The 25,594-nt window shown below is 34.6% G+C and overlaps 1 protein-coding gene across 1 annotated transcript; it reads right to left on the bottom strand.

Moving 5' to 3' along the window:
* Positions 1–1,285: 1,285 nt before the first annotated feature.
* LOC121410372 (creatine kinase B-type-like) lies at positions 1,286–25,002 on the bottom strand. The gene is made up of 7 exons (XM_041602410.1): positions 24,228–25,002; positions 22,860–23,075; positions 21,847–22,031; positions 21,287–21,410; positions 20,341–20,475; positions 5,131–5,259; positions 1,286–2,584 (listed from the first exon to the last, which is right to left on the bottom strand). The coding sequence occupies exons 1-7, from the start codon at positions 24,618–24,620 to the stop codon at positions 2,483–2,485; spliced, it is 1,284 nt and encodes a 427-aa protein (XP_041458344.1). The 5' UTR covers positions 24,621–25,002; the 3' UTR covers positions 1,286–2,482.
* Positions 25,003–25,594: the final 592 nt, after the last annotated feature.

Below are 25,594 nucleotides of genomic sequence, written 5' to 3'. Positions count from 1 at the left end.
TTTATTTTTTTTTTTGCCATTTAATGTATTGCAGACATGGAAGAGCAGTCCTTGCCTTACATCACTATGGCATCACATATGTGGCCAATTTAATTATCCATAGTGATAACCAATATCTACAAATATTAAAATGCATATCTTTCTTATTGTTCGTCCGATATGTTCAATCTTCCACCTATCAACTTGTCTGAGTTTTATTTTTCGTCTAAGAATATGTTTTTATTCGGGTTGGATTCCCCTATAAGTGTGAAAATAATTCTCCTAGATTTTGTAATTCGAAATTCGTGAATTCATTTGATTGTATATATATATATATAGAAAATCTGTTAAATTTTGGGTGAAGTTGGTTATTTATTGTACTTTCCTTAAATTATCAAAATAATATTTTCACGCGACGAATTTCCATTCAAAATTTAACTGGAAGCATTGTCACAACGCCTTAGAGAAAGGAGAAACACAATTCTCATTCAAATCTTCAGAAATGAATGGTTTTGATAATAATAAAGATAATCATAATAATAACGTCATACTTTACCCATGGTAGCCACTTCAGTTTCGAAAACTGTTCTCCTAGCGAGCCCTGCTTGACATGATAATGTTAAGGTTTTCTTAAGATGAAATAATAGAAAACGATGAAAATAAGGCGATTTAGCTGTCCTACATCATTGCAACCGACGAAACATTTGCGTTGCAATAGGCAGCAAATTTAGGCATTAATCGGCATTTCAAAATTCAAATTGTTTCAATCTAAATATTGATATCGATAATTACTTTAATATTACTTTAAAGGTGGAGGTGCCGTGGCCGAGTGGTCTAAGGCGCCTGGCTATACATAAAAAGTCCGGGGTTCGATCCCGGCCGCGGCACCTATATCCGTGAGCAACGCATTCAATGTACAATGCTCTTTTACTATGGAAATATATTATGTGCATTATTGGTAACTTGGTGTGCACTTGTTTAAAAAAAATTGCTGATATAAACGAATATTAATTTCATGATAGAATGGATAATAATATGACAATAAAAACAATCTTGCTCTCTAGAATGGAGATGTATGATTCACAATCCATGCATTTAACCCAAATGACAGTAGTGTGAAAAAATATTCGTATTTTATAGGCCTACTGCACTATTAAAAATATTAATAAGAAAAATCGTAAATTTAAACTAAAAAAAAAACAGATGACACAGTGTTTTAACAAACCAAACGTCAAACAAGTTAAATGTTAAAGTTAAAATATAATAATCCGGCTGTATAAAAATACAGACTAACTGTCGTGTATTTACGTTGATTGCAGTGCATCTATCCTATAAATAGTGTTCGTATTTGTAAATCAACAGCGATTTTCATGTTAAATGAATGTTAAAAACGCCTTTTTTCAGTTATCCAGTGGTTTTGCATTTGTACAACCCATCGTAATTTAACAGTTCATAATAATTTATGTGCGAGTCCCAGCTGCCAGTAATAATTACTAGGGTGTTTTTTTTACAGCTTTATTTTTAAAAAGTGTGTGTTCTTTCCAACAGGAAAAAAGATGAGTGGAATGTGTGAACTTAGAAATTAAGCGTTTTATTCATTAGACAAGTTGTCAGATCTGACAACTTTCCCTTTTTTATTGGCTACTATTAGAAGCAATGTTACTATTTTTACTGTCGAATAAAAACGTCTGAAAAGCCCGCCGACAAAGCCTTTCATTAAATGCTCCGCAGGAGTGACCTGTGAACATTCATGATTCTGCTATCATGCCACTGTATTTTTCCTATATTTTACATCTTAACTATAATCATTCACAATAATAAACAAGACTTACTGATACAAATAAAAGTAGGAAAAGAGATCGAAATGAATCTGCTAATGTGATTTGTTTTATTTCATTGGTTCCATTAAATTCAAACTTTTAATTTTGCAAACATTATTCTTTATACAATGACACAGGTGCAGTTTCAGTTCGATATATTTCTTTCAAGATAAATGTAATACTGTGTATATGAATATTCATTAAAATATCATCTAAATATAAATGATCTGTGCTATATTCTTGACAAATTTCATCATGATATAATATGCCTGTAAGACCTTCATACTTTAACAGACCTCATAAATAAAATTACATCTTCATTTTGGTCCCTTCCTTGGGTCTTGTTAGATCGATTTTTATTTTTCTGTTGTGAATGTCATTCTAATTGTTTTCTTTGAAAAATTTCAAATCCCCTATATCTCGAAAGTTCAACAATATATCCTAATTTATTTTCTTCAATCTAAGTATACTAATTCATCACAAACAATTCAAAGTGTACATTACACAGGGTAGTCAATATTATAGTCACACGAGGCCTTATCGATAGTTACTATTTGACAAGCGGTTTATCTTTTACATATACATTATTCATGTTTTGTCAGAATTTTCTAAAGTATTGTTAATCAATGTTCCTGATTTTGGCTTTAAAACGATGTACATTGATGGGATAAACTAGGTGATGTCTATTTAGGCATCAAATGCTCGATGGAACGGTTTTTCTCCAAGAGTTTTTCCATCTTGATAAGCAGATCGACACCATCTATAACGCGCTGAACTAACTGGACCTGAAAAGAAAAAAGAAGATTATCTCAGGATAAAAATTATGATCATAATCCAAAACGGTTTAATCTGCATCAGCTGCGTATCATCACAGAGAAATAAAACTAACTTGAAATATCAATCATCCCCTAAAATAAGCTTTCAAATTAATTTATAAATTCTGTCGTAGGTATGACATGTACAAAATAAACTAATACAGATATTCAAAGAAATAATATTAAAACAATATGGTATGGAAAACAATATATTTTACAAAATACAATAAGAATTATTCTTTTCGGGAGAGGGATCCTCCATCTCTGTATTTTTATTTCATTTCATTTCATTCGTTTATTTCCATTTTCAACAATTACAGTTTCTTCTGTACATGTTGACATATATAAATAACAAAACATATTTCAATTATTCCTGTACAGAAAATTATATTCAAGATTATTACAAATCAGGTTGAAAATGGAGGAGGCTGCTAAAAAGCGGAGCTTGTAGAGTGCAGCCTCCTAATAAATATTCTTGCAGTTGTTTAGCATATAAAAAAATAAGGTACCAACTTGAGCATGACCAGTTGAATTAAAAAGAAAAATTGGAAATAAAAATAGAAAAGGAAATAAGAAAAAGAGAGATTAAAGGTCTCCAGAATCCAGCCCCAGCACTCACAGACGGACCTCGCCGAAGGCAACAGGAAAACGAAAGAGATGTATAAGTGTACGTGACATAATAAACATGTTTGATTAAAAAAATACAAGAGCTTGAGTGATGAAGAGTTAAATTCAATGGTTATCTTGAAGAAATTTTTTGAACTTATATTTGAAAGAATTAAGGCTTGGAGATTCTTTGATGTTACTATTGATAGTTCCCCAGAGTCTAGGGCCTTCAAAAGTAAAAATTGATTTTGCAAGGATGGTCCGGGGTAGTGGTAAATGAAATTCATCGGATTGACGTGTGGGATATTTGTGAAGGGTTTTGTTTTTGTTAAATGAAAAATTAAATATGGGTGGTAACATATTATTGTTTAACTGATACATGAATTGACCTAAATTATATTGGTACAGTGTTTTTATTTTTAGAATGTTATTGTTTAAAAACAACTCATCTGTGTGAGATCTCCAGGACAAGTTGAAAATAACACGCAATGCCTTCTTTTGTAAAAGCAATATTCTATCTAGGTAGGTTGAGTGTGTGTTTCCCCAAACAATTGCTCCATAATTTAGATATGGTAAAATTAATGTTGAATAAAGCATTTTTAGGGAGGAAGTTGGAAGAAAAAACTTAACTTTGTTGATAACACCAATATTGCGTGAAATTGTGCGACATATAGAGTCAATATGCGATTTCCAAGATAATTTGTTGTCTATTATGAGGCCTAAAAATTTAGTTGTAGTAACAACTTCAATGTCTACATTGTCTAATTTGATATTAAATGGCAATTGTTCTAAAGAATTGCTAAAAAGCATGCATTTCGTTTTTTGAACATTTATTGACAATTTGTTAGCCTTAATCCATGCATTGTACCAATTTATCCAGTTCCGTGTTCAGTACATTAATTAAAATATTGGGGTTAGGATGAGAGTACATTTGAATCATCTGCAAAAAGGACATAAGATAATATTTCAGAGGAGTTCTGGATGTCATTTATATAGATAATAAATAAAAGAGGGCCCAGGAGGCTACCTTGGGGAACACCCCAGTTAACATTTTGTAGAGAAGAATTTTGTTCATTTATGCTTACGAATTGTTTGCGATTTACAAGGTAGTTTCTGAACCAGCGTTTTTACACCAGCGTTCTAAATTTAAATTGACAAAAAAAAACGCAATGTGAAAGTTGACAAAAACTCAAATTTAGGGAAACATTTCTTTTCTGGTACTGAACTGTCTTTTTAAATTCAGCAGATTGTTCAATATATTGTGGTAAGATGCCAGTAAATACATTTTATTAATATTCTCTATAAAGGAATGAAGACAGTATAGTTATTTTTACCTTTAAAAAGCGTAAATATCCTCGTAGTAATAGAAAAGCAGGAAGGTGAAAATTTGAACAAAACGGATATTATGTTTTTCTTATTTTCACGCTTGCACACAAAACACTGTCTAATCAATAAGAATATTATGAACATTGAAAGGTCAAATTCACTTTTAGTGCTATGGAGCATTATGGAGATCCTCTTCTTGGCAGTGGCTCCAAGATTTGTGATGCCATACAAGTCATGTACAATTCTCCTCTTTGTACACTGATAATATTCCCCCAAATATCTATTACTTATTCTCTTAGTATGTACAAAAAGTAATGAGGGAGTATTACATCACACAGCTTGGTGGTAATGCCTATTTGAAAATGTCAATTACGTCACTGATCTCTGCATTACAATGATGATATAAAGTTTCTTATTACTGAATTGATTTCTGTCAAACTTTGATTTGTTTCTTTTATTTTCTTTTGTTAATACTTGCCAACTAGCGTGAGGCGCTTCGTTCTACTTTTAAAATAACACATCTTTTTCCAAAATGATCGAATTAAAATTGTGAGAAGGAAATTATATTCATAGAACTAGCATACCTCTGATTGCCCAAGTCGATCATTATTTGAGATGTCAAAGGTATCACCAACAGTTGCCGTATCAACACCTCCAGTTCCACGCTTCTGAAGACGAAGTTTATCAAGGATATCATCTAGTCGTTTGACATCCTAATACAGATGAGAAAGTGGATTGTCAGCGTTATGGAAGATTGTATCAAAATTATTAATTTCACAAGGGACGGAATCGGGATCAAGGGATTCGAAATATGGGAGTCCCCGTAAATAGGACCTACAAGTGCGGACGTTTTTAACAAATTTTTTTTTATGATGGGACTTTTTTCAAGGGGGGGGGGGGGGGGTACACGATAGCCAGGGGCGTCGATCCATTTTTTCAATTGGGGGGGGGGCAAAATCATGAATGAAAGTTCCAAAGGCGCTCGATCACACAAAACAAACAAACTCACCCACACACACACAGGCCAATATATATATATATATATATATATATATATATATATATATATATATATATATATATATATAAATATATCTTAAACTTTCACGTATTGGCTTCTGTAAGGTAAAAAATTATGTTGAAGATAATGCTTTCATTGCCAATAAAGTTTTTATTGTTTACTCGAATTTTCGATGGTCCTCAGTCTTCTTCAGGGGCCTGTTGCATAAAACTTTTTACCTGAGAAAACTCTGGTAAAAACTGAAAACTAAGGTTAGTCTGATTTCTGCCATTGACTTTAACACAGGGCAAAAACTCAGGTAAAAACAACCAGGGGTGGTATTCTGAAAACGTTCTTATCTTTGTTCTTATCTTTTATCTTATCTCACTGAGATAAGAAGACGCTAAAATCATTGCAAATCGGTATTCTGAAAATCTTCTTAACGCGTTCTTATCTCTGCAAGGACTGCCCCCTTCTTATCTCCAACACGCCCATTTTTAAGATTTTACCAATCAAAATGCGCTTTATATTGGCAGTTTAACCAATAGAAGCGTTCCTTATGTGAAGAGAATATCATGGGCGCTGCGCGTTCACCGTTTCTGGCGCATTGCGCGAAATAGGCATTTTATACGCAATGACTGATTTTATTATTTCGAGACGTCCACGTGCAAAAAAAGTAAGAAAAGTAAATAAAGCAGGTACGAATAAAGAACAAACTATGAAGAAAGAAAGTAAGTAGGTATGAAAGAAAGAAGACAGAAAAGGGTCAGAATGAAGCAGAAAAAAAGATGAAAGGGACAAAGCAGAAAATAATGAAAAAATAAATAGTAAACGAAAGAAAGCAAGCAAAAAGAATTCAAAAATAAAAAAGAAAGAAAATAGAATGAATAAAAGAAGGAAAAGGAAGAAAAAAATAGAACAATTATCCATGATAAAGTGAAGGAACAAAAATGAAGAAAAAAAAAGAAATTAACTAAAAGGAACACACACAAAAATAGAAAAAGGTCAAACTAATATAAGATAAAATAAATTAACAAGAAACCGAAAAAGAAAAAAAGTCTAAAAAAAAACGAATGAAAGAAAGTTAGAAAGAAATAAAAAGAAAGAGAAAAAAGGGAATAAAAATGTAAAAAGTGAAGGAAGAGAGAAAAAAAAGAAAATTAAACAAAGAAATAAAGATGAGAGAAAAAAATGAAAGGAAATTTGACGCAAATATGAAGACTACAAAAAGATAGAGAAAGAAAGGTAAATTCATAGAAAAAAGAAATAAGGAAATAAAGAAAAAAAAGAAAGAAAGAAAGAAGGAAAGAAAGAAAGAAAAAAAAAGAAAACGAAAGGGGAAAAAACAGAAAAAAAATCAATGGAAAGAATAAAGAAAAAGTTAATAGAAGAAAAACAGAGAGAAGAAAGAAAGTAAAGAAAAAGAGTAAATAAAGAACGAACGAAAAAAGAATGAGCAAAATAAAGAAAAAAAAGAAAGAAAGTAAAAAAAGACACAAAAGTGTCAGAAAGCAGAAATAAAAAAATAAGAAAAATTAAGAATTATTAAATTGAAGGAAGAAATAGGGGGAAAATGAAATTATTAAAAAAAAGAAAAGCATGTATAAAAACGAAAGAATGGAAGAAAAATAAGGAAGAAAAATAAAGATTACAACAAGTGAAGGAAGAAAGAAAAAAGAAAAAGAAAGAAAAGGAAGAGAAACGAGGGGAAAGCAGAAAAAGACTCAGTAAAGAAAAAAAAAGGAATAAAACGAAAAGGGAAAATAAAAAAAGGAAGAAAAATGAAGTATAAATGAAACAAAGCAAAAGGAAAAAAAGAAATTAAAAGATTCAAACAGAACAAAAGTAAAGATATAAATGAAGAATGAAAGAAAAGAAGAAAGACATTTAGGAAGAAAGACAGATAGAAATAAAGAAAGACAGACAGATAGAAAGGGAGATAGACAGACAGATAGAAAGGAAGAAAGACAGACAGAAAGGACAAAAGACAGACAGATAGAAAGGAAGAAAGACAGACAGATAGAAAGGAATAAAAAATGGATGAGAAAGAAGGGATAGAAAAAAGATACGGGCAAAATAAAGGGTGAATGAAATAAATGGTGGGAGGAATACTTGTGGGTACTTGTTACTACTAGAGGCCATCGATTTTGGGCAAGAAAAAACGCGGACATCGTGAGATGTGATAACCCTCTAGCTATCTTAAATATTATCTTAAATATCGTGAAAGATAAGAAAGAAAAAAAGATAAGAACGTTTTCAGAATACCACTTATCTACATTCTGTTCTTATCTTTTAGCGCGCTTTGGTATTATATGCGCGAGTTGTAAATTTACGCGCTCAGCATTGGGTGGAGAGCAAGATAAGAACAAAGATAAGAACAAAAGATAAGAAAAAGATAAGAACGTTTTCAGAATACCAATTTAAGAAAGTGACGTAGATAAGAACAAAATTAAGATAAGAACGTTTTCAGAATACCGCCCCTGAGTTTTCTCAGGTAAGAAGTTTTATGCAACGGGCCCTGGCCAGGAGTATGTACAATGTGTGGTATCAATCAGAGAGCGCATCCTCAGACAGATGTTGCTATGATGACTGGCTGAGGATGCGCGCCATTCACAGGGCCCGGTTTTCGGGCTATCGTCTATATTTTAAGGCTGCAACTCTATGTGGTATGTCACGGCAGAAAAAAACTGGCACGACTGTTACCACTGCATCTCCGAAAATGAAGCCTTGGTTTGATAAAGAATGTAAGAACTTGAGAAAGAATTTCTTAAAATTAAGAAATAGAATTAAAAAATGTAGAAATGAAAATATGAAAATGGAAATGGAATTAGTTTTGAATACCTTACGCAAACAATACAAAACAGTTTTGAAGAAGAAAAAGTCAAAATATGTTTCTGACCTTCAGGACAATTTGAGGAAAGTAAAAATAATAACATTGGTGACCTTTGGAAATATCTTAACAAGGCGAATTCTAAGCCCAAGAATTGCACAAATGTATCAATTGATTCTTTCAAAGATTTTTTTGAATTACTGAATAAAGGAGACGATGTTGAAAACAGGCGCACTATAGATGAGGAATCACCACCTAATGAAGCAAATTGTTTCAGCCTTGAACTAGATCATCCAATTTTGGAAGAGGAGATAAAAATCAATTAAAGAAGCTTAAAAATAACAAATCATCCGGTGATGATTTAGTATTAAATGAAATGATAAAGTATAGCAGCAAACCAATGATGAAACTGCTCACGAAGCTGTTTAACTTAATACTGGACTGTGGCTAAGTTCCCACAGACTGGACAATAGGTATCCTTTGCCCAATATACATATTTTCTTTCTTTTTTTATTTTTGAATTCTTTTTGCTTGCTTTCTTTCGTTTACTCTTTATTTTTTCATTATTTTCTGCTTTGTCCATTTCATCTTTTTATTTTTCTGCTTCATTCTGACCCTTTTCTGTCTTCTTTCTTTCTTTCTTTCATACCTACTTACTTTCTTTCTTCATATTTTGTTCTTTATTCGTACCTGCTTTATTTACTTTTCTTACTTTTTTTTTGCCCGTGGACGTCTCGAAATAATAAAATCAGTCATTGCGTATAAAATGCCTATTTCGCGCAATGCGCCAGAAACGGTGAACGCGCAGCGCCCATGATATTCTCTTCACATAAGGAACGCTTCTATTGGTTAAACTGCCAATGTAAAGCGCATTTTGATTGGTAAAATCTTAAAAATGGGCGTGTTGGATATAAGAAGGGGGCAGTCCTTACAGAGATAAGAACGCGTTAAGAAGATTTTCAGAATACCGATTTGCAATGATTTTAGCGTCTTCTTATCTCAGTGAGATAAGATAAAAGATAAGAACAAAGATAAGAACGTTTTCAGAATACCACCCCTGATAACTATCGTCCAATTACATTGTTAAGTTGCTCAGGTAAATTATTCAAATCTATTTTGAATAACCGAATTTCTTTATATTTTGATATTTGCAACCTGATGGGTGAAGAACAGGCAGGATTTCGTGAGATTTATTGTACTCTAGATCATATATTTACTCTTTACAGTCTGATAAATATTTATCTATCTCAAAAGAAAAGAATTTATTGCGCATTCATTGATTATAAGAAAGCATTCGATTCTGTAAAAAGACATTTATTGTGGTCAAAAATACTTAAGTATAACATCAATGGCTAAATTCTCAAGGTGATCCAAAATATGTATGAAAATGCAAAATCTTATGTTATGAGCAATGGACAACGGGCTGAGGTCTTTGAATGTAATATGGGAGTAAGGCAAGGAGATAATCTACACTCTAAAAAATGAAGTGCTAATTTAGCTCTTAAAGAGCGTGTATAGTGACTGCACTTCAGAGTGCTGATTTGTCTAGTTCAAATTTGAATTAGACAAATCAGCACTCCGAAGTGCAGTCACTATACACGGTAGACAAATCAGCACTCTGAAGTGCAGTCACTATACACGCTCTTTAAGAGCTAAATTAGCACTTCATATTTTAGAGTGTATCTCCATTATTATTTGCATCTCAATGATTTTGACAATACATTGAGAGAAAATTGCAACGGTGTTAATTTACTTACGAATGGTCTGAAAGAAAAAGTCCTCGAGAGAAATATATGTGTATATCTTAAGTTATTTACCCTATTATATACGCTGATGACACCATTGTATTAGCAGAATCTGAAAATGATCTCCAAGAAGCATTAAATGTTGTCCACAAATACTGTGAAGATTGGTCGTTGAATGTAAACGCATACATTCGTAATTCCGAAGCTTCGTAATTCCGAAGGTTCGGTTATTCCGAAGGTTCGTATTTCCGAAGGTTCGTCAATCCGAAGGTTCGTCATTCCGAAGGTTCGTCAATCCGAAAACGAAATAAGGTTCGTAATTCCGAAGGTTCGTTAATCCGAAAACGAAATAAGGTTCGTAATTCCGAAGGTTCGTTAATCCGAAAAAGAAATGAGGTTCGTAATTCCGAAGGTTCGTGAATCCGAAAACGAAATAAGGTTCGTAATTCCGAAGGTTCGTTAATCCGAAAACGAAATAAGGTTCGTAATTCCGAAGGTTCGTTAATCCGAAAAAGAAATGAGGTTCGTAATTCCGAAGGTTCGTGAATCCGAAAACGAAATAAGGTTCGTTAATCCGAAAACGAAATAAGGTTCGTTAATCCGAAAACGAAATAAGGTTCGTTAATCCGAAAACGAAATAAGGTTCGTCAATCCGAAAACGAAATAAGGTTCGTTAATCCGAAAACGAAATAAGGTTCGTTAATCCGAAAACGAAATAAGGTTCGTTAATCCGAAAATTAAATAAGGTTCGTATTTCCGAATATGAGAATAATTCATTTTGGTAACAAAAACGATGTTGTCGTTACAAGATTACACGATATTATGCAATGATAGTAATAACGATCGATGATACATGCGTGTGTTGTGGCCAAAAGCATGTATATCATTAAAAATATAGGCGCCCTGATCAAGGATAGCCCGATTTCGATTTTATCTGAGCAATTGCTGCCTAAGCAAATGGTTTAAAGATGCAGGGATCAAGTGTGTTGGTCGCGTGCGAGTAACCTCTAGATAATAGGATTTGTATTGGAGGGGATGTCATTTTTAATAACAGCTTCTGCTGGTAATGAAAATAATACTAATAATGATCCTTGTGAGATGTTGAAAGCGCGAATCGCAAACTCAAACTAGGGCCCGTTGCATAAATTGTTTTTACAGGAGTTTTTGCCCTGTGCTAAAGTCAATGGCGGAAATCAGACTAACCTTAGTTTTCAGTTTTTACCAGTTTTCTAAGGTAAAAAGTTTATGCAACAGGCTTCAGAAAGTAATCTTTTAAGGACTGCATTTAGTGACTCATGAATAGAGTATATATCTCACGAACTAAATAATGAGAGCGCGAACCGCAAGCTTAAAATTTGTGATATTCCGACCTGAAAACTGGACATTTTATACTTTTTTTTTATTTGTAACCAGGAATAGAATGAGTTCCTCAATAAACAATACTTGATGCGAGCGAGAAACGTGAGCCAAACTTTTCCGATTTTCCAAACCTGAAAACTGGACATTCTAAGCATTCTTGTAAAAAAATAATAATAATAGCTGGGAGAACAGTTTTCAGAACTGAAGTGGCTTCCCTGGGTAAATAATATCTTTATCAATTATCATTCTAGACCTGCATGAAATTTCCAAAAGTTTGAGCACGTGATTCGCTCGCAACATCTCACAAGGATGCCCTTTTAACAGTACTTGACCAAAAAGGCGAATTTTACATATTCAGATTGGATTTTTTCCCCCAAACCGCTTGCTAGCTACGCTCGCAGAAATGAAACGTAAATATATAACTCTAGTGATCACTTAAAAAATTGTGCTCAATTTAATTACTACAAAACACACAACCTCTTTACACAGATGATAATCTCATGGTGAAAATATCCGCTTGCACCAAATTGCCCCTATTGGCCCTTATTTTGCTTTGCGTCCCCCCCCCCCCGAAAAAAAGAAAATACGTTCCGCCGCCATTGTTTGAAAAACGCATCGTCTTCATGGCAAACTGCAAAAAGTTCTTAAAATGTCCCCTTTAGATCAGGTCAGAGCTTATATATTTAAAATTTTTGTTCGCGCTTCTTGCTCGCAGTTATTATCTAAATTTAGTTACATAGGCATCTCGTTTTGAAGATCACAAACATATTGCCCATCAAAAAAATATATAGCTCGCGCTCGCATTATTTAAAAAGGGTTTATCATGTTATTACATATTTACTTTATTTTATAAGTATAAAGCTAATTGACTGTTAGGACTACCCTTTCAAAGAAACAAACACAAAAAAAACAACTTTAAGCTGCCGATCGAGGAAAATAGGACTGAAAAAAATATTGCCTCCCCCCTATTTGACGAAAGTTGGATCCGCCGGGAGGGAGGCAGGGGGCACTTGCACCCCAAAATTAAATAAAAAACAGGGAAATGAATATTTTCCAAAATGGGAAAATTCTTTTTTCAAAAATAAATATGCCGTTTTTCATGTTTTTTCGAAATGAAATACTCTTTTTAAAGTATACAAGTTAAGTTAAGTTTTCAGGCTGGAATATTGCACATTTTCAGCTTGCGCTTCGCACTCTCATTTGATTGGTGAAATATGCATCCTAAAGAGGTCACTAAATGCTTTCTTTAACAGGTTCCTTTTCTGGTCAGTATGTTTAAGCTCGTGTTTTTCCACTCGTGTTAATTCTTTTGTTAGATGCACATCTTTTTAATGACAGCAGAAATCTGCTCGAGTTTTAAAAAACTTATTTTCATTTTTTATTTAAATACCCTAAAGTTTTAGCTTGTGATTCACGCTCGCAACACCTCGCAATAATGCCATTTTAAGAATAATTGACCACAAAAAACGTTTTACAACTTCACCTTTGAATTTGTTTTACCAAGCCGCTCGCTCATTATACTCTCTCCCGAAAAATAAAGCCTAATTATACATTTTGCCATAATAAGAAGTCACTTCAAAAAAGTTTTTCTCTACTTAATCACTATCAAACACAATAACTTCAAGCAGATGATAATCTTAAGGTGAAAATATCACCAAAGTGCCCATTTTGACGTATGAGTTTCATTTTTGGCTTTACCCCCCAACGAAAATTCGTTCAGCCGCCCTTGCCTTCCCATCCTCATAATAATTGAACGGCAACAGTGCCCCCGCCCCCCTCCCCTTGCCTCTGCTTTCACGGTTTTCATTTTTCGGATTAACGAACCTTATTTTGTTTTCGGATTAACGAACCTTATTTCGTTTTCGGATTAACGAACCTTATTTTGTTTTCGGATTAACGAACCTTATTTCGTTTTCGGATTAACGAACCTTCGGAAAAACGAACCTTATTTCGTTTTCGGATCAACGAACCTTCGGAACAACGAACCTTATTTCGTTTTCGGATCAACGAACCTTCGGAACAACGAACCTTATTTCGTTTTCGGATTAACGAACCTTCGGAACAACGAACCTTAAGTCGTTTTCGGATTAACGAACCTTCGGAACAACGAACCTTATTTTGTTTTCGGATTATCGAACCTTCGGAATAACGAACCGTCGGAATTACGCCACAAATGTTCGGATTAACGAACCCTTTTTCGTTTTCGGATTAACGAACATCGAGGTATAGGCAATTTACGTGTTTCGGAATTACGAACCTTCGGAATAAAGAACCTTCGGAATTACGAAGTGTAACCGAATGTAAATATACAAAAAACAAAAATTGTATTCTGATTCTCTCGTGGTAAGATCCGCAATATACCCATCATTACTTCCAATAATCAACAGCTAGAGGTTTTTGATGAGTATACATATCTTGGAACAGTTTTGAATTATAATAACCGCTTTTCGAAAGCTCGGAAAAAAACAAATACGTCAAGCACAAGAAGCATTGTCCAGTTTACGTTCCAAATAAAGTTGAGTTTACCAGTTGATATTGAATTAGAATTGTTTGAAAAATTGGTACTTCCGACTTTGTTGTATGGAAGTGAGTTGTGGGGTCTTGAAAGTAATCTTCAAGATGTTGAAATGTTTCAAAGTCGTTATTATAAACGTCTACCTAATGTGAGTAAATTTACTGCAAACTGCATGAAATATGGAGAGGTCGGCAAACACAGTATCAAGAAACTAATTGAGTGCAGAATGTTAAACTTTTGGATTAAAATAATCGTGAGCAAAGCATCAAAATTGTCCCATACTGTTTACGATATTCTAAAAATAATGTTTGATCTGAATATACAGTGCGTATCAAAAAAAAGTTTACACTTTGAAAAAGCCCTGTGAATTTAAAAATATACAACATGTGGGTAATTTTTGCACGTATAATCTTGGGTTTGGGTCTCATTTATCCAATGAAAGTAAAAGTTTTGTCAGAATGTTACACTTGAGTGAGCACTGTCCATTTCTGTAAAGCTCGCAGAAATCTGTTTGCGCAGAAATCTGTTTGCGCAGAAATGCTCGTTTTCATGCTGTGTCAAGGGGAAAGGGCGAAATCTAACTTACCGTACGAAACATTTATCATACATTTTCCTTCCACTTTTAGTCAATTGAAATAAAACGGATATACATACCAGCATTTTGTAACAATTTTGCCACCCATAGTGAAATTTCAACTCTTATTAAGCACAACCTTTACCCTATTTGTGCCAGCTGGATCTGAGGACATAACTGAATCTGGAGAAAAGTTTATATCAGACATCTCCAGCATTTTTTCTTAAGTTTTTATCATTGAAAGTGGGTTTACAATTCATTTTTCATTTAATACTTGTTTCTCCAAACTTTTCTCGATTTTAGCAATGATAAACATAAAGAAAATCAAGCTTTAGTCATTCCATGTAAATCACACCTTAATAGTGTAACGCAAATATCGTCACGATGGGCTCGGTATGTGGGGGAGTGGGGTAGGGCGGAATGCACTCTTCGAAGTGTTTTGGGCAAGGAAACAAGTCTAACAAAGTAGAAGATATCTTCAAATCAATTTTAGTAGCTAAATTCCATGTGTTCTTCACGATTACGGTCTACTTTTATTCGCATAACTATTTCAATGTTCTGCGCAAATCATTTTTCACTAACTTTTCAAAAGTAAGTGGTGCTCACTCAAGCGGAAATATTTTTGACAGTTATATCGTTATTTGCTTTAATGGACCTGTACCAATGTTAAAATGTGGAAAAATCTTCAGGATATTACAAATGCATAATTTTACAGGATTTTTTCAAAGTGTAAACTTTTTTTTGATACGCACTGTATATCAAAACCCGTGGCTAGTAAAAATAAAAAATACATTGGATAAATTAGGCTTATCTTACCTTTGGTTTGATAACAAGCCAATAAATCCACGGTGGTTCAAAACAACAATCAAAACACGATTGGACGATATATACTCTCAAAATTGGCATGCTGAAATGTTTTCTAATTCACTGTGCTTAAATTATCGCATTTTCAAAGAAAATTGCAGTTGTGAATTATCTCTTCTAAAATTGCCTTTCAAATACAGAATTACTTTAACAAGATTCCGGTGTGGAAACCACCGTCTGCCAATAGCATCTGGTAGATTTGCAAATATTGAGCGATCACAGAGAATATGCACTATATGTAATACAACAAAGCTGGGTGATGAATTTCATTATTTGTTCGAGTGCCCTGCATTTCTTACAGCAAGAAAGAAATATATTGATGGTTCCTATACAAGCCGTCCAAATGCATTCAAAATTTTTAAGGTTTTCAATTCCCCCAAAATGTGAGCATTAATAAATTTATCAAAATTTTGCAGCATTATAATGGATAAGTTTAATAAATAAATAAATAAATAAAATATTTATGTTAACATTTTCTTTTTGAAAACACGTTCATGTATATATTATGTAAATAAACAATAATTAGGTAAAGGAAAAATAAATCTTAATTCTCTCTAATTTCTTAAAATAAATTTTTAGCAATTTTTATGCCAAAGTCCAATATATATTAGAATTATATATATCCACGTTAAATTCACATATCGGTGCCTTTGCAATGCAGTTCCAACTTTTTCAATCCTATAACACGCATTCATTTGTATTCATTTATTATCATTGTTGTTAGTACTGTTTCTTTTTAATATTATTGTTATTACAATCATTTGTCCTTTTGTTCTTTTCTTTGTTTTCTCTCTCTTCCCCTTTTGTTTTTCCTTCTTTTCCTATTTTGTCTCTCCTCCTTCCCTCAACAATTGTTTTAGAGACACATCATTCCTTTCACTTACCGTTACGTCTCTAAAGTAATTTCATGTAGTATTTATTCCATACTCTGTAAACATGTGATTGTATATATTTGTAAATATTTTGTGAATATAATTGAAATGATTTTGAATATGTTATGTTCTATATGATAGTGTCCCCAATACCCGAATTAGGGTGACATGGGTAAATAAATCATTGTCATTGTCACAGGAACAAATATAGTAACGCTTGTTTGTAAATTGTTACGTAACAGTAAATATTGCGCAATAACATTTCTTGTTACGTAACAATAAGAAATTTAAGAGATGAGATGATAGAACGAAGATCAAATTGGTTAGGAGAAAATGGTTCTCGCGAAAAGTATTAAGTACGAATAGGTATTTTTGAGCAATAAGAGAAATTCCAGTGTGATACGATACCAAACATCGTGGCGCTTGTCAAAGTATTTTTTTTCAAAACTAACGAAATCAACGGAAGAATGAATATCCGCTTAGGATCCCAGATCTCGGTATTCCGAGATCTGGGATTCCTAAGCGGATAATTCTCCTAATGCTAGGTTCACACCAACGCCGCTTTGATGGCGCTTTAAAGCGGCGTGCAAAGCGGCGGCAAAGCGTAACAAAGCTTCATTAAAGCGTAAAGACCGTAATAGAGCAAGAATCTTCAGGATTGAAGGAAGCAGACTACACAGAAGAAGAAGAAGAAGAGCATGAGAAAGCTTTGAGCAATTCGGGACATTCGGCAAGAGCACCAAATTTTTTTAAACTGTTTAAAAATTTGAGGCGATCTGTCACGGATTTAGAAAAGCGGGGAGAGCGTATTAAAGCTTATCAAAGCGTCACAAAGCTTAACAAAGTCGTAGGAAAGCTTAACAGAGTTGAAGAGAGCTTGGTTCAAAGCGGTGACCCCACTTTTGATACTTTGCCCATAGGCCCTACAGTTAAGGATTCGTTCAGCCTGATTTTTACCGCTTACAGATCTTTGCAAGAAGTACTTATAACACAAAAACCACTGAATGTGATTTTTGGTATTTTTGGATCAGTTACTAAATGAACAGTTGGTCTTTTCAATGAAACAAAAAATAAAGAAAAAAACGACCAGAAGTGTATCGGGCATTTTTTAATGGGACACCCTGTATAAAACATAATAAAATAGAAAAGGCAATAGAAGAAAAAATAAATAAATAGAAAAACTCTGTTTAAAACTCCAAGTTTTCCACAATGTTTTTTCTTTTTTTTTAAATTATATTTCATTTTTTAATTCTATAATGTTTTATATTTTATTTCCTTTGTTTTATTTTCTCTTTTACAATAAGGGTTATTTATCTCACATGTAAAATTTATTTTCTTACTAATTTTTTAATTTGTAAGAAATTCAATTTGTAATAATTTAACAAAAAAATGCGTATTTAAAAAAAATTTAATCGCACATATCTAAATTTCGAATTCTGCAACTTGATTTCCTTTAAATTTTCACTCCTGATTTACAATAGTAGTATTATCTGATTTTTCATGGGTAAGAAATCAATAAAGTCTGTATTTATATTTTTACAAGCAGATGAAATACATAACAATAAAATCAATAATAATAATTGCATCTTCACAAGTACGCACAATACAAAATTATTTGAAACTTGTATTAAAAATAAACGAAGTTTGCATATGGGAGTATGTTCTTATTTCTAGACACAAAAGTCTTTATCTTCATCATTTGCTTCTAACGATATCTGAGCCACTCCTTTCTTGACTTAATCAGAAAGTACCACGCCAGCCATTCTTTGTTGCCAGTCAACAGCACCCACTGGAGAGTATTATCTGAGATTATCTCTCTGATGTCTGGCATCCACATTGGCGAGGTTTCCCCTTGCAGGTGGTTGCGGAGCATCTTCCCAGTGAGGTCCACCCCCACCTCTCCTGGCCCCTAGTGCGAAGCTGTGCTCTTCATCTTCGTGGTCCACCGCATTGGCTGCCAGCGCCACCCTCTTCCTCAGCAGGTTGTGGAGCACCACAGCAGTCTCCACCAACTCTGTGACGTTATCTACCTTCTGTTCCAGTATTCCCAACAGGCACCGGAACCTGTTGGTCATGATGCCAAAGGCATTCTCCACCACTCTTTTCCCCCTTAAGATCCTGTAGTTGCAGATCCTCTGTTCATCTGTCATCCCTCTTCTGCTGTATGGCTTCATCATGTAGCTCTTCGGGGCAAAAGCATCGTCACCCAGGATGAAGTAGGGAATATCAAGATGATTTTCTCCAGGGAGGGGGCATGATGGGGGCAGCCCTATGGACCCATCTTCTAGGCATTCGAAAAGCGTGTCATTTACCTCCCAGCTCAATCCAGATGAACTTGTACTCTGCATCTACCAATGCTAGCCGTGGTATAGAGAAGAAGCCCTTATAGTTGTAGTAGAGACTGTCTGTGATTGCTGGCTTCTTAATGGCTGTGTGCTTTCCATCCAAGGTACCAATTGCATGGGGGATATTCCATCTCTGTTCAAACTGCTGGGCAAGGGTGCTCCATGCTTCAGGGGTGGTAGGTATGTTGGATACCTCATCTTTATACGCCTCTATGGCCCTGTACACTCCTGGAATCAACTCTGATATGGTTGAGATACCACATCTGAAACCATATGCCAGTGATCTGTAGTTGTCCCCAGTGGCCAGATGTCTCAAGGTGATTGCCAGGTCAGCGGACAAAGGGTGCCTGTAGTTAGTCTCTTGCTTCTGGATGACTGGTTGAACTCTCGCAGGGATCTCATCGAACACCTCAGGAATTACTCTGGTGAACATTGTGAAGGCAACAGGGTCCTCTAACCGCGGTTGTGTGTCTAAGAGAATATTGTACTGGCCATACTGCTGTCTTCTTTCTTCAGTGAGCCATGTCATTACAGAGTTTTTATTTCTTTTTTAACTATATTTATATATATATATGACTTATGAGAAAGAGAAAAATATCTCATTAACAAATTAATGCGAACGCGAAGCGCGAGCTGAATATTTTTTAGTATACTGACCTGAAAACAGGAAAAAGGTACCTATTTAGGACTGTTTGATGTAACTCATGATGAGGATACATATCTCACTACACAGATAATGCGAGTGCCGAGAGCGAGCTGAAATTTCTTTATATTCTGACCTGAAAGCTTGATATTCTAAGCATTTTTGGTACCAATGATTAAAATGTGTATCTAAAAGAACAATAGATGCGAGCGCGAAGCACGAGCTGAAAATTTTGATATTTCGATATGAAAATAATTGATAGTTTAATGGACGTTTTAAAAAAGAACAAGATATATATCCAAGCAAGATTATTGCAAATCGAAGCGGGAGTTCTTTGGAGGTTAAGAATTGAAAAAAAACCGGGACATTCTATTCACCTATTTAATCATGAAAAGTATGGGGTTTTACAGAAATGATGCGAGCGCGAGCTGAAAATTTTTATATTCCAATCTGGAAGGCGGACATTTTGAGCACGATTTTAAATAAAGAACGAGTTGTATTATCTCAATCTCGCCAGCTGATTTCTATGTAACATTACAATCTTATTTCATATTTGCACATGCAGAATTATTGGAAGGAGAGATCGCCCCCCCCCCCCAAGGATCGACGCCTCTGCAGGAAATAATTTTATAGGGGAGATGCGCGCCCTTGTCCGGACGTGTTATTTTATACAAGTGTTTTTAGATTAATTATAATTCAGCAATTTATTTCTTCAGACGATAAGTCATAGTGTTCGCTTGTGCCAATTCAGTCAGCATTGTCAGCCATCTTAAAAAAATATCGCAAGAAAAAAAAATGCTGCAATCACCGGCCATTGGGTGCAGGAGTATTGATCACAAGCATCTAATGAATGCCCTCTTGAAAATTATTTACAGAAATTTTACACCACTAATAATAGTATTATATCTGCATAATGAGCAAAATAGCAGTAATCTATACATTTAACAATGCAATAAAACTCGTTTGAGGATTTGTATTACAACGAGCATCAATGTATGAGGCTTAGACCAACATCCGTCTTACGATGTAAAGGCTTATTTAGTTTACCTTCGAAAGATGGGGAATTTTGAGATGTACTCCAGCTCGAAGTCCAGTACCAAGATTAGAAGGACAGGTGAGGATGTATCCAAGATGCTCATTCCACATGAACTCCCATCCTTTAGATTTTATCAACTCCTCAACCTGTTAATTCAGGGAATAAAATAATGCGAGAACTGTTTAATTGCCAATGGTACATCAATTAAAAATAATTCTTATCCTTCTGAAAAAAATGTCAAAAAATTAACTGAGTCGCGAGATGGGAAGAATGGAAAATACAAAAATAAAATGAATTTTAATGATTTATCATAATAATAGCCACAGATATTGTAGAAATATTATGAACTCAGTATTCCATAACTGTGGTTTGAAATTCTAGGTTTAGCCAAGAGTACACCTAGGTTTACCTAATTAAAAGAATATCGCACATTTGTTTCTGTTTTCAAAACAAAATAATGAATGCTCTGTTACAAGCCATGATATTATTTCAAGGAATTGATTATCTCCAACGTTATTCAAGGGACCCTGTGGTCATAACAATTTTGTGCTTACTAAGTGTTGAAATTTCAAGTTGGGTGGCAAAATTGTTACAAAATGCTTGAATGTATCCGTTTTATTTCAATTGACTAAAAGTGCAAGGGAAATGTATGAGAAATGTTTCGCAGGGTAATTCGCCCTTTCCCCTTGACACAGCGTGGAAACGAGCATTTCTGCGAGCTTTACAAAAATAGACAGTGCTCACTCAAGTGTAACATTCTGTCAAAACTGTTTACTTTCATTGTATAGATGATAGTTATGATACCCATACAAACCCAAGATTATAATTACCCGATGATACGCACTGAGTAATTTATATTTTTTAATATTATGTGGTTTTTTTCTGTTACTTTTGATTATTAACGGGTATAGTTTTCCTACAATCCTTTTCCCCATTTTGACTTAAACTATATTATACCTGATTAAGACCAGAACAGAATCTATCGAAGACCCGTTTCATGTTACCACCCTTCTCCATCGAAATAACTCGAGTATGATCCTCTTCGTTGATCCATACCAGGAAGTTCTTATTGTTGTTGTGCCTATTAATATAAGAGTCAGAGGTGCACATGTAATGGTGAAAACACAATAAGGAACATAACATGGAAATCGGAGGAAAATCTATTTATTAGTCGCGAGGTAGCGAAGCGATGATTGGCCTTTTTTTGAGATAAAAATCTAAATTTTGTGACAGATTTCTAACATAATAAGAGAGTAATAATTTCTGATATGTATTCCCGTTTCTTTCTTATTTGTTTAATTTTTCGGCTTGGTCGTGTTTTTTTTGGGTGGGGGGGGGGGGGAGGATGGGGGCAACTGCTCCCAACTCTCTATCTGTAAGCCAGTGAATAAAGACTTACGGCCGAACTTTTTCTTAATTTCTTCGTTTTACTTCGTTTTAGTATACTCTTCTGCTTTCGTGTTAAGGGGGGGGGGTAACAATAACCAAAATAATACAAACATTAACAAATAACAAACCAGATTCCTCGTGCGTCGGGCCAATCTCTTGCCATTCCAGCACATGTTAGAAGAGGAGAGACTGGTTTATCAAAGAGGAAATGATCATCAATGAGCTGTTGCTGGTCTTCTTCTGACATGGTAACCAATGAGTAATAATGCCCAGCCAACTCGCCTTTCAGACCGCCAAGAGCATCCGTTACAACCTGATTAAACAAATTTATTGAAATGATGCGTTTTACTTTTTGTGAAAGCGAGAAATGCTTTCAATTCACAATTAATGATTTAAAAAAAAATCGTCATCCTTTTACGTGATCTTTAATTCCCTGTTTATGCTCCGATGTTTAGTGTTACATTTTTTTTATTTATGAAAATTAAAAACCAAAAAAATATTCTAAAAATTACAACAAATTCTTTTGGAATTGGATAAAGCCTGTAGCATTTGTTTCAGTTCGTTTTTGTTTTATCGCTGCAGTGAAAATGTGACATAATGGATGTTACATTCCAGCTAATTCTATCAATGTCATACTACATACGCGTATAAATTTCTTTTATCGAATGGAAATAATACTGTATCGACTACTGTACCTTTAATTAACATACCAGTGGGATATAACATGCTTTATGGCAATTCCCCCAAATATGGACGGTTTTATCCATTGACAAGTCCTGTTTTATCCGACAGTTCCCAAAGTAACAACACTTCTTAACAAATCAAAATCAATGAAAATTGTGAGATCCAAAAACTTGTCGGGCATAAGGTTGATGAAACGCTCCCCTGGATTTTAAGGGGGGGGGGGGGGTGGAGGGCAAAAGACATGTTCAAGGGGGGGAGGGCTTGGAGATACAAGAAAAAATGTGTACCGCAAAGTCTTAATTTTTTCCCACGTACCGCAACTTAAGGCATTTGATCGTCCTATCACCAATGACATCTGCATTTCTCAAGTATTTTGTAATGGTTCAGATAAATCATTTATTTGTATTCAGTATTATATTTCTTTCTAATGACAAGGATATAAACAAACTAGGCCTACCTGCTCAACCATACGTCTCTCAGCCCTGTTGCATGCCGGGGGAAGGCTGAGTCCTCGGATACTACGGCCTGTCCTCACACGAGAAGAAAGGACATACTTTGAGTCCAATACCCCACCACGAATCTTGGAAGAATCCAGATCTGTTGGATGTGTATCGTCTGGACCGTATCCATTGTGTCGTTCGTCGATGACGGGATCCATCAGTTCTTTGAACACCTTTTAATAATCCACAGAATAATCGTATGAATCTCAGAATATAATTTGATATTTTTACGTTTTATATCACAATTATGTAGTTTTGTATTTTGGCATTTGACTAGAAATCTCATTGAAGGTGATTAATACCCCGCCCTATGTCGTTCCATAATAGCAACGCAATTTCCCAACGCGTTTGGGAATGGGTCTTGCATGTCTTTACTTCAAGACCATGCACTGTGTGTGCTAAAGTTAATGAGCACTGGTCAAAATCTGAGAAAGTACTTCGAAACAGCAACATATAAAACATATTTATACGAATTTGTTTAATATTTCATCATTCAAGAAGAATGAAGGATTATCTCCAAATACTGTAGATTTTCTTTAAAGAACTCTTCATAATTGAGTTGCATGATGGTTTGCATTTTATTTAAGATGCAAATTAAGCCCAGCACACAATATGAGATCATCAGATGCGACGAGTATTTTTAATAAATCACAGTTTGAAATAATGTGGTTCGTTCCAAGAAGTAAGATTATTTCAGTTTAAGTTCGGCATAATGTTAGGAATAATGAAATCATAATTTTGGTTTGTGGCAAGCCCTATTGTCGGAGTAAAGTCCAAATCGGCTTCAAGTCGCAGCCGATCATGACGTCATTACGATTTGGATTTGAATTTGTTTTATTCCTTCAAGGAAAGGCTCAAACTAGATTGAATTTCGATTTCAGTAGTCCTATATATACCACTATTCTGAACTCTGATCGTTAATATCTTATTGTTTGGAATGTCCATACCCAATATTACAATTTCTTTGAAATTTGGATCGCGACGAATCGCATAGTGTGCGCCGGGCTTTAAAGGGGAAGTTCCCCTTGTGGTAATGTTGGTTTTAATAAAACAGTAAAAGCAGAAATATTATAGAAATATATTGAAGCTTTGATGAAAATCAATCGAAGAATAAGAGTATACTCTATGATATAGAAATAGATGTCGAACAAAATAAATTACAGACCTGAATTTAATTTGCAGAAGTACACTAAAAGCCATGATGAGCAGAAAGAATGACGAGTAAAAAAATAGACTACCACAATTGATAAGAGCTGAAAATAAGTTGAAGCGAGATGGATGAAAAAAATGACTAAAAAAAGGCTTTCCAAGAATGAATTGTGTACCTCGTATGATTCCTCGTCTCCTGCTACCATACCAACGGTCTTGATGAAAGGATGACCAGGATTATCTACTCCTGTTTGAATACACTGATCAAGGGTGAAGCCATTGGGTGTGGATAACGGACTTAGACGGCTGTAGATGCCTGGTGTCAGATGGGATGCCATCACGTTATTGTGCTTCGAGAGGTCTGGGAAGTTGGCTGAGGGCGGAAAGTTAGACTTCTGGCCAAAGATTGGGGTATAGGTGCCATCCTCGCACAAGGTGCAGTTAACAGCAGCTTGGGTGTCCCGTTGGGGTGATGAGAAATAGGTCATTCCGATTCCCACTCCAGTGGCCGCAGCTGCCATGACAGCCAGGCCACGGGGTCCAAGTTTCTGCCACACTGCGGATGCCATTGATGATATTGAATCCACGACTGCTGTTCTGTTCACACATGCAAAATAGACTCTGGTTACTTCCACAGGTAAATGTTCGTTGTTTAATCATTGGTAAAGTTTTTTTTCTCTCTCTCTCTCTTAAACGAATTAATTCAATTTGAATTTGAAATTTGGTAACTTTCCTAAAGACGAATTCTGCATTCGTGAAAATTGGCAAGCATCGGCAATATTTTTTTTAACTCCTCAACAAGTATCACGAAATTGCCACTCTGCAATCAGAGGTCTCCAAACAAGTAAGTACAATGTGATGCCACCCGACTTTACTTATTAACCTCCGTCTAATCCGTTGTGTCCTTGATGACTACTTTCGCTACAAAGCTTTGCAAGACTATTGTGCAGTGTTAACAAGAAGATCACATTAAAAGACCAATCTTTTTCAACCAAGCGCGCAATGATTGTATTGGTCGATTGCACGGAAATAAAAGGAAGATCGTCAAAGGATTTTGAGATCGCGATAGTATAGCAAAGACCGAAAACTACTTTATAATTCCATCGAGCAGTTTCTACTCTAAGATATTGCCCTCCATTTGGTATTTCTTATTTTAGTCAATTTTGTATGAAATGTGAGAAACATTTTTATTGAAAGCCAAATTTATGATAATTTTAAAAATGTGCCCAAATTATGGTCACCCCATCATAATCAGATTCGGGATCAGCCTATTGATTCGTTTCTGTCTTGATTTTATCAAATTCTAATTTTCTACCACATTCATTTTTCATTTATTTACCTATTTATTTATTCAATCCTTTTCAACCAAGCGCGCAATGATTGTATTGGTCGATTGCACGGAAATAAAAGGAAGATCGTCAAAGGATTTTGAGATCGCGATAGTATAGCAAAGACCGTAAACTACTTTATAATTCCATCGAGCGATTGCTACTCTAAGATATTGCCCTCCATTTGGTATTTCTTATTTTAGTCAATTTTGTAT

The sequence above is a fragment of the Lytechinus variegatus genome, chromosome 3 (assembly GCF_018143015.1).
Source record: "Lytechinus variegatus isolate NC3 chromosome 3, Lvar_3.0, whole genome shotgun sequence".
NCBI classification, from domain to species: Eukaryota; Metazoa; Echinodermata; class Echinoidea; order Temnopleuroida; family Toxopneustidae; genus Lytechinus; species Lytechinus variegatus.
Note: the sequence above shows the minus strand (reverse complement) of the source record. Positions and strands in the feature narration are given on the sequence as shown.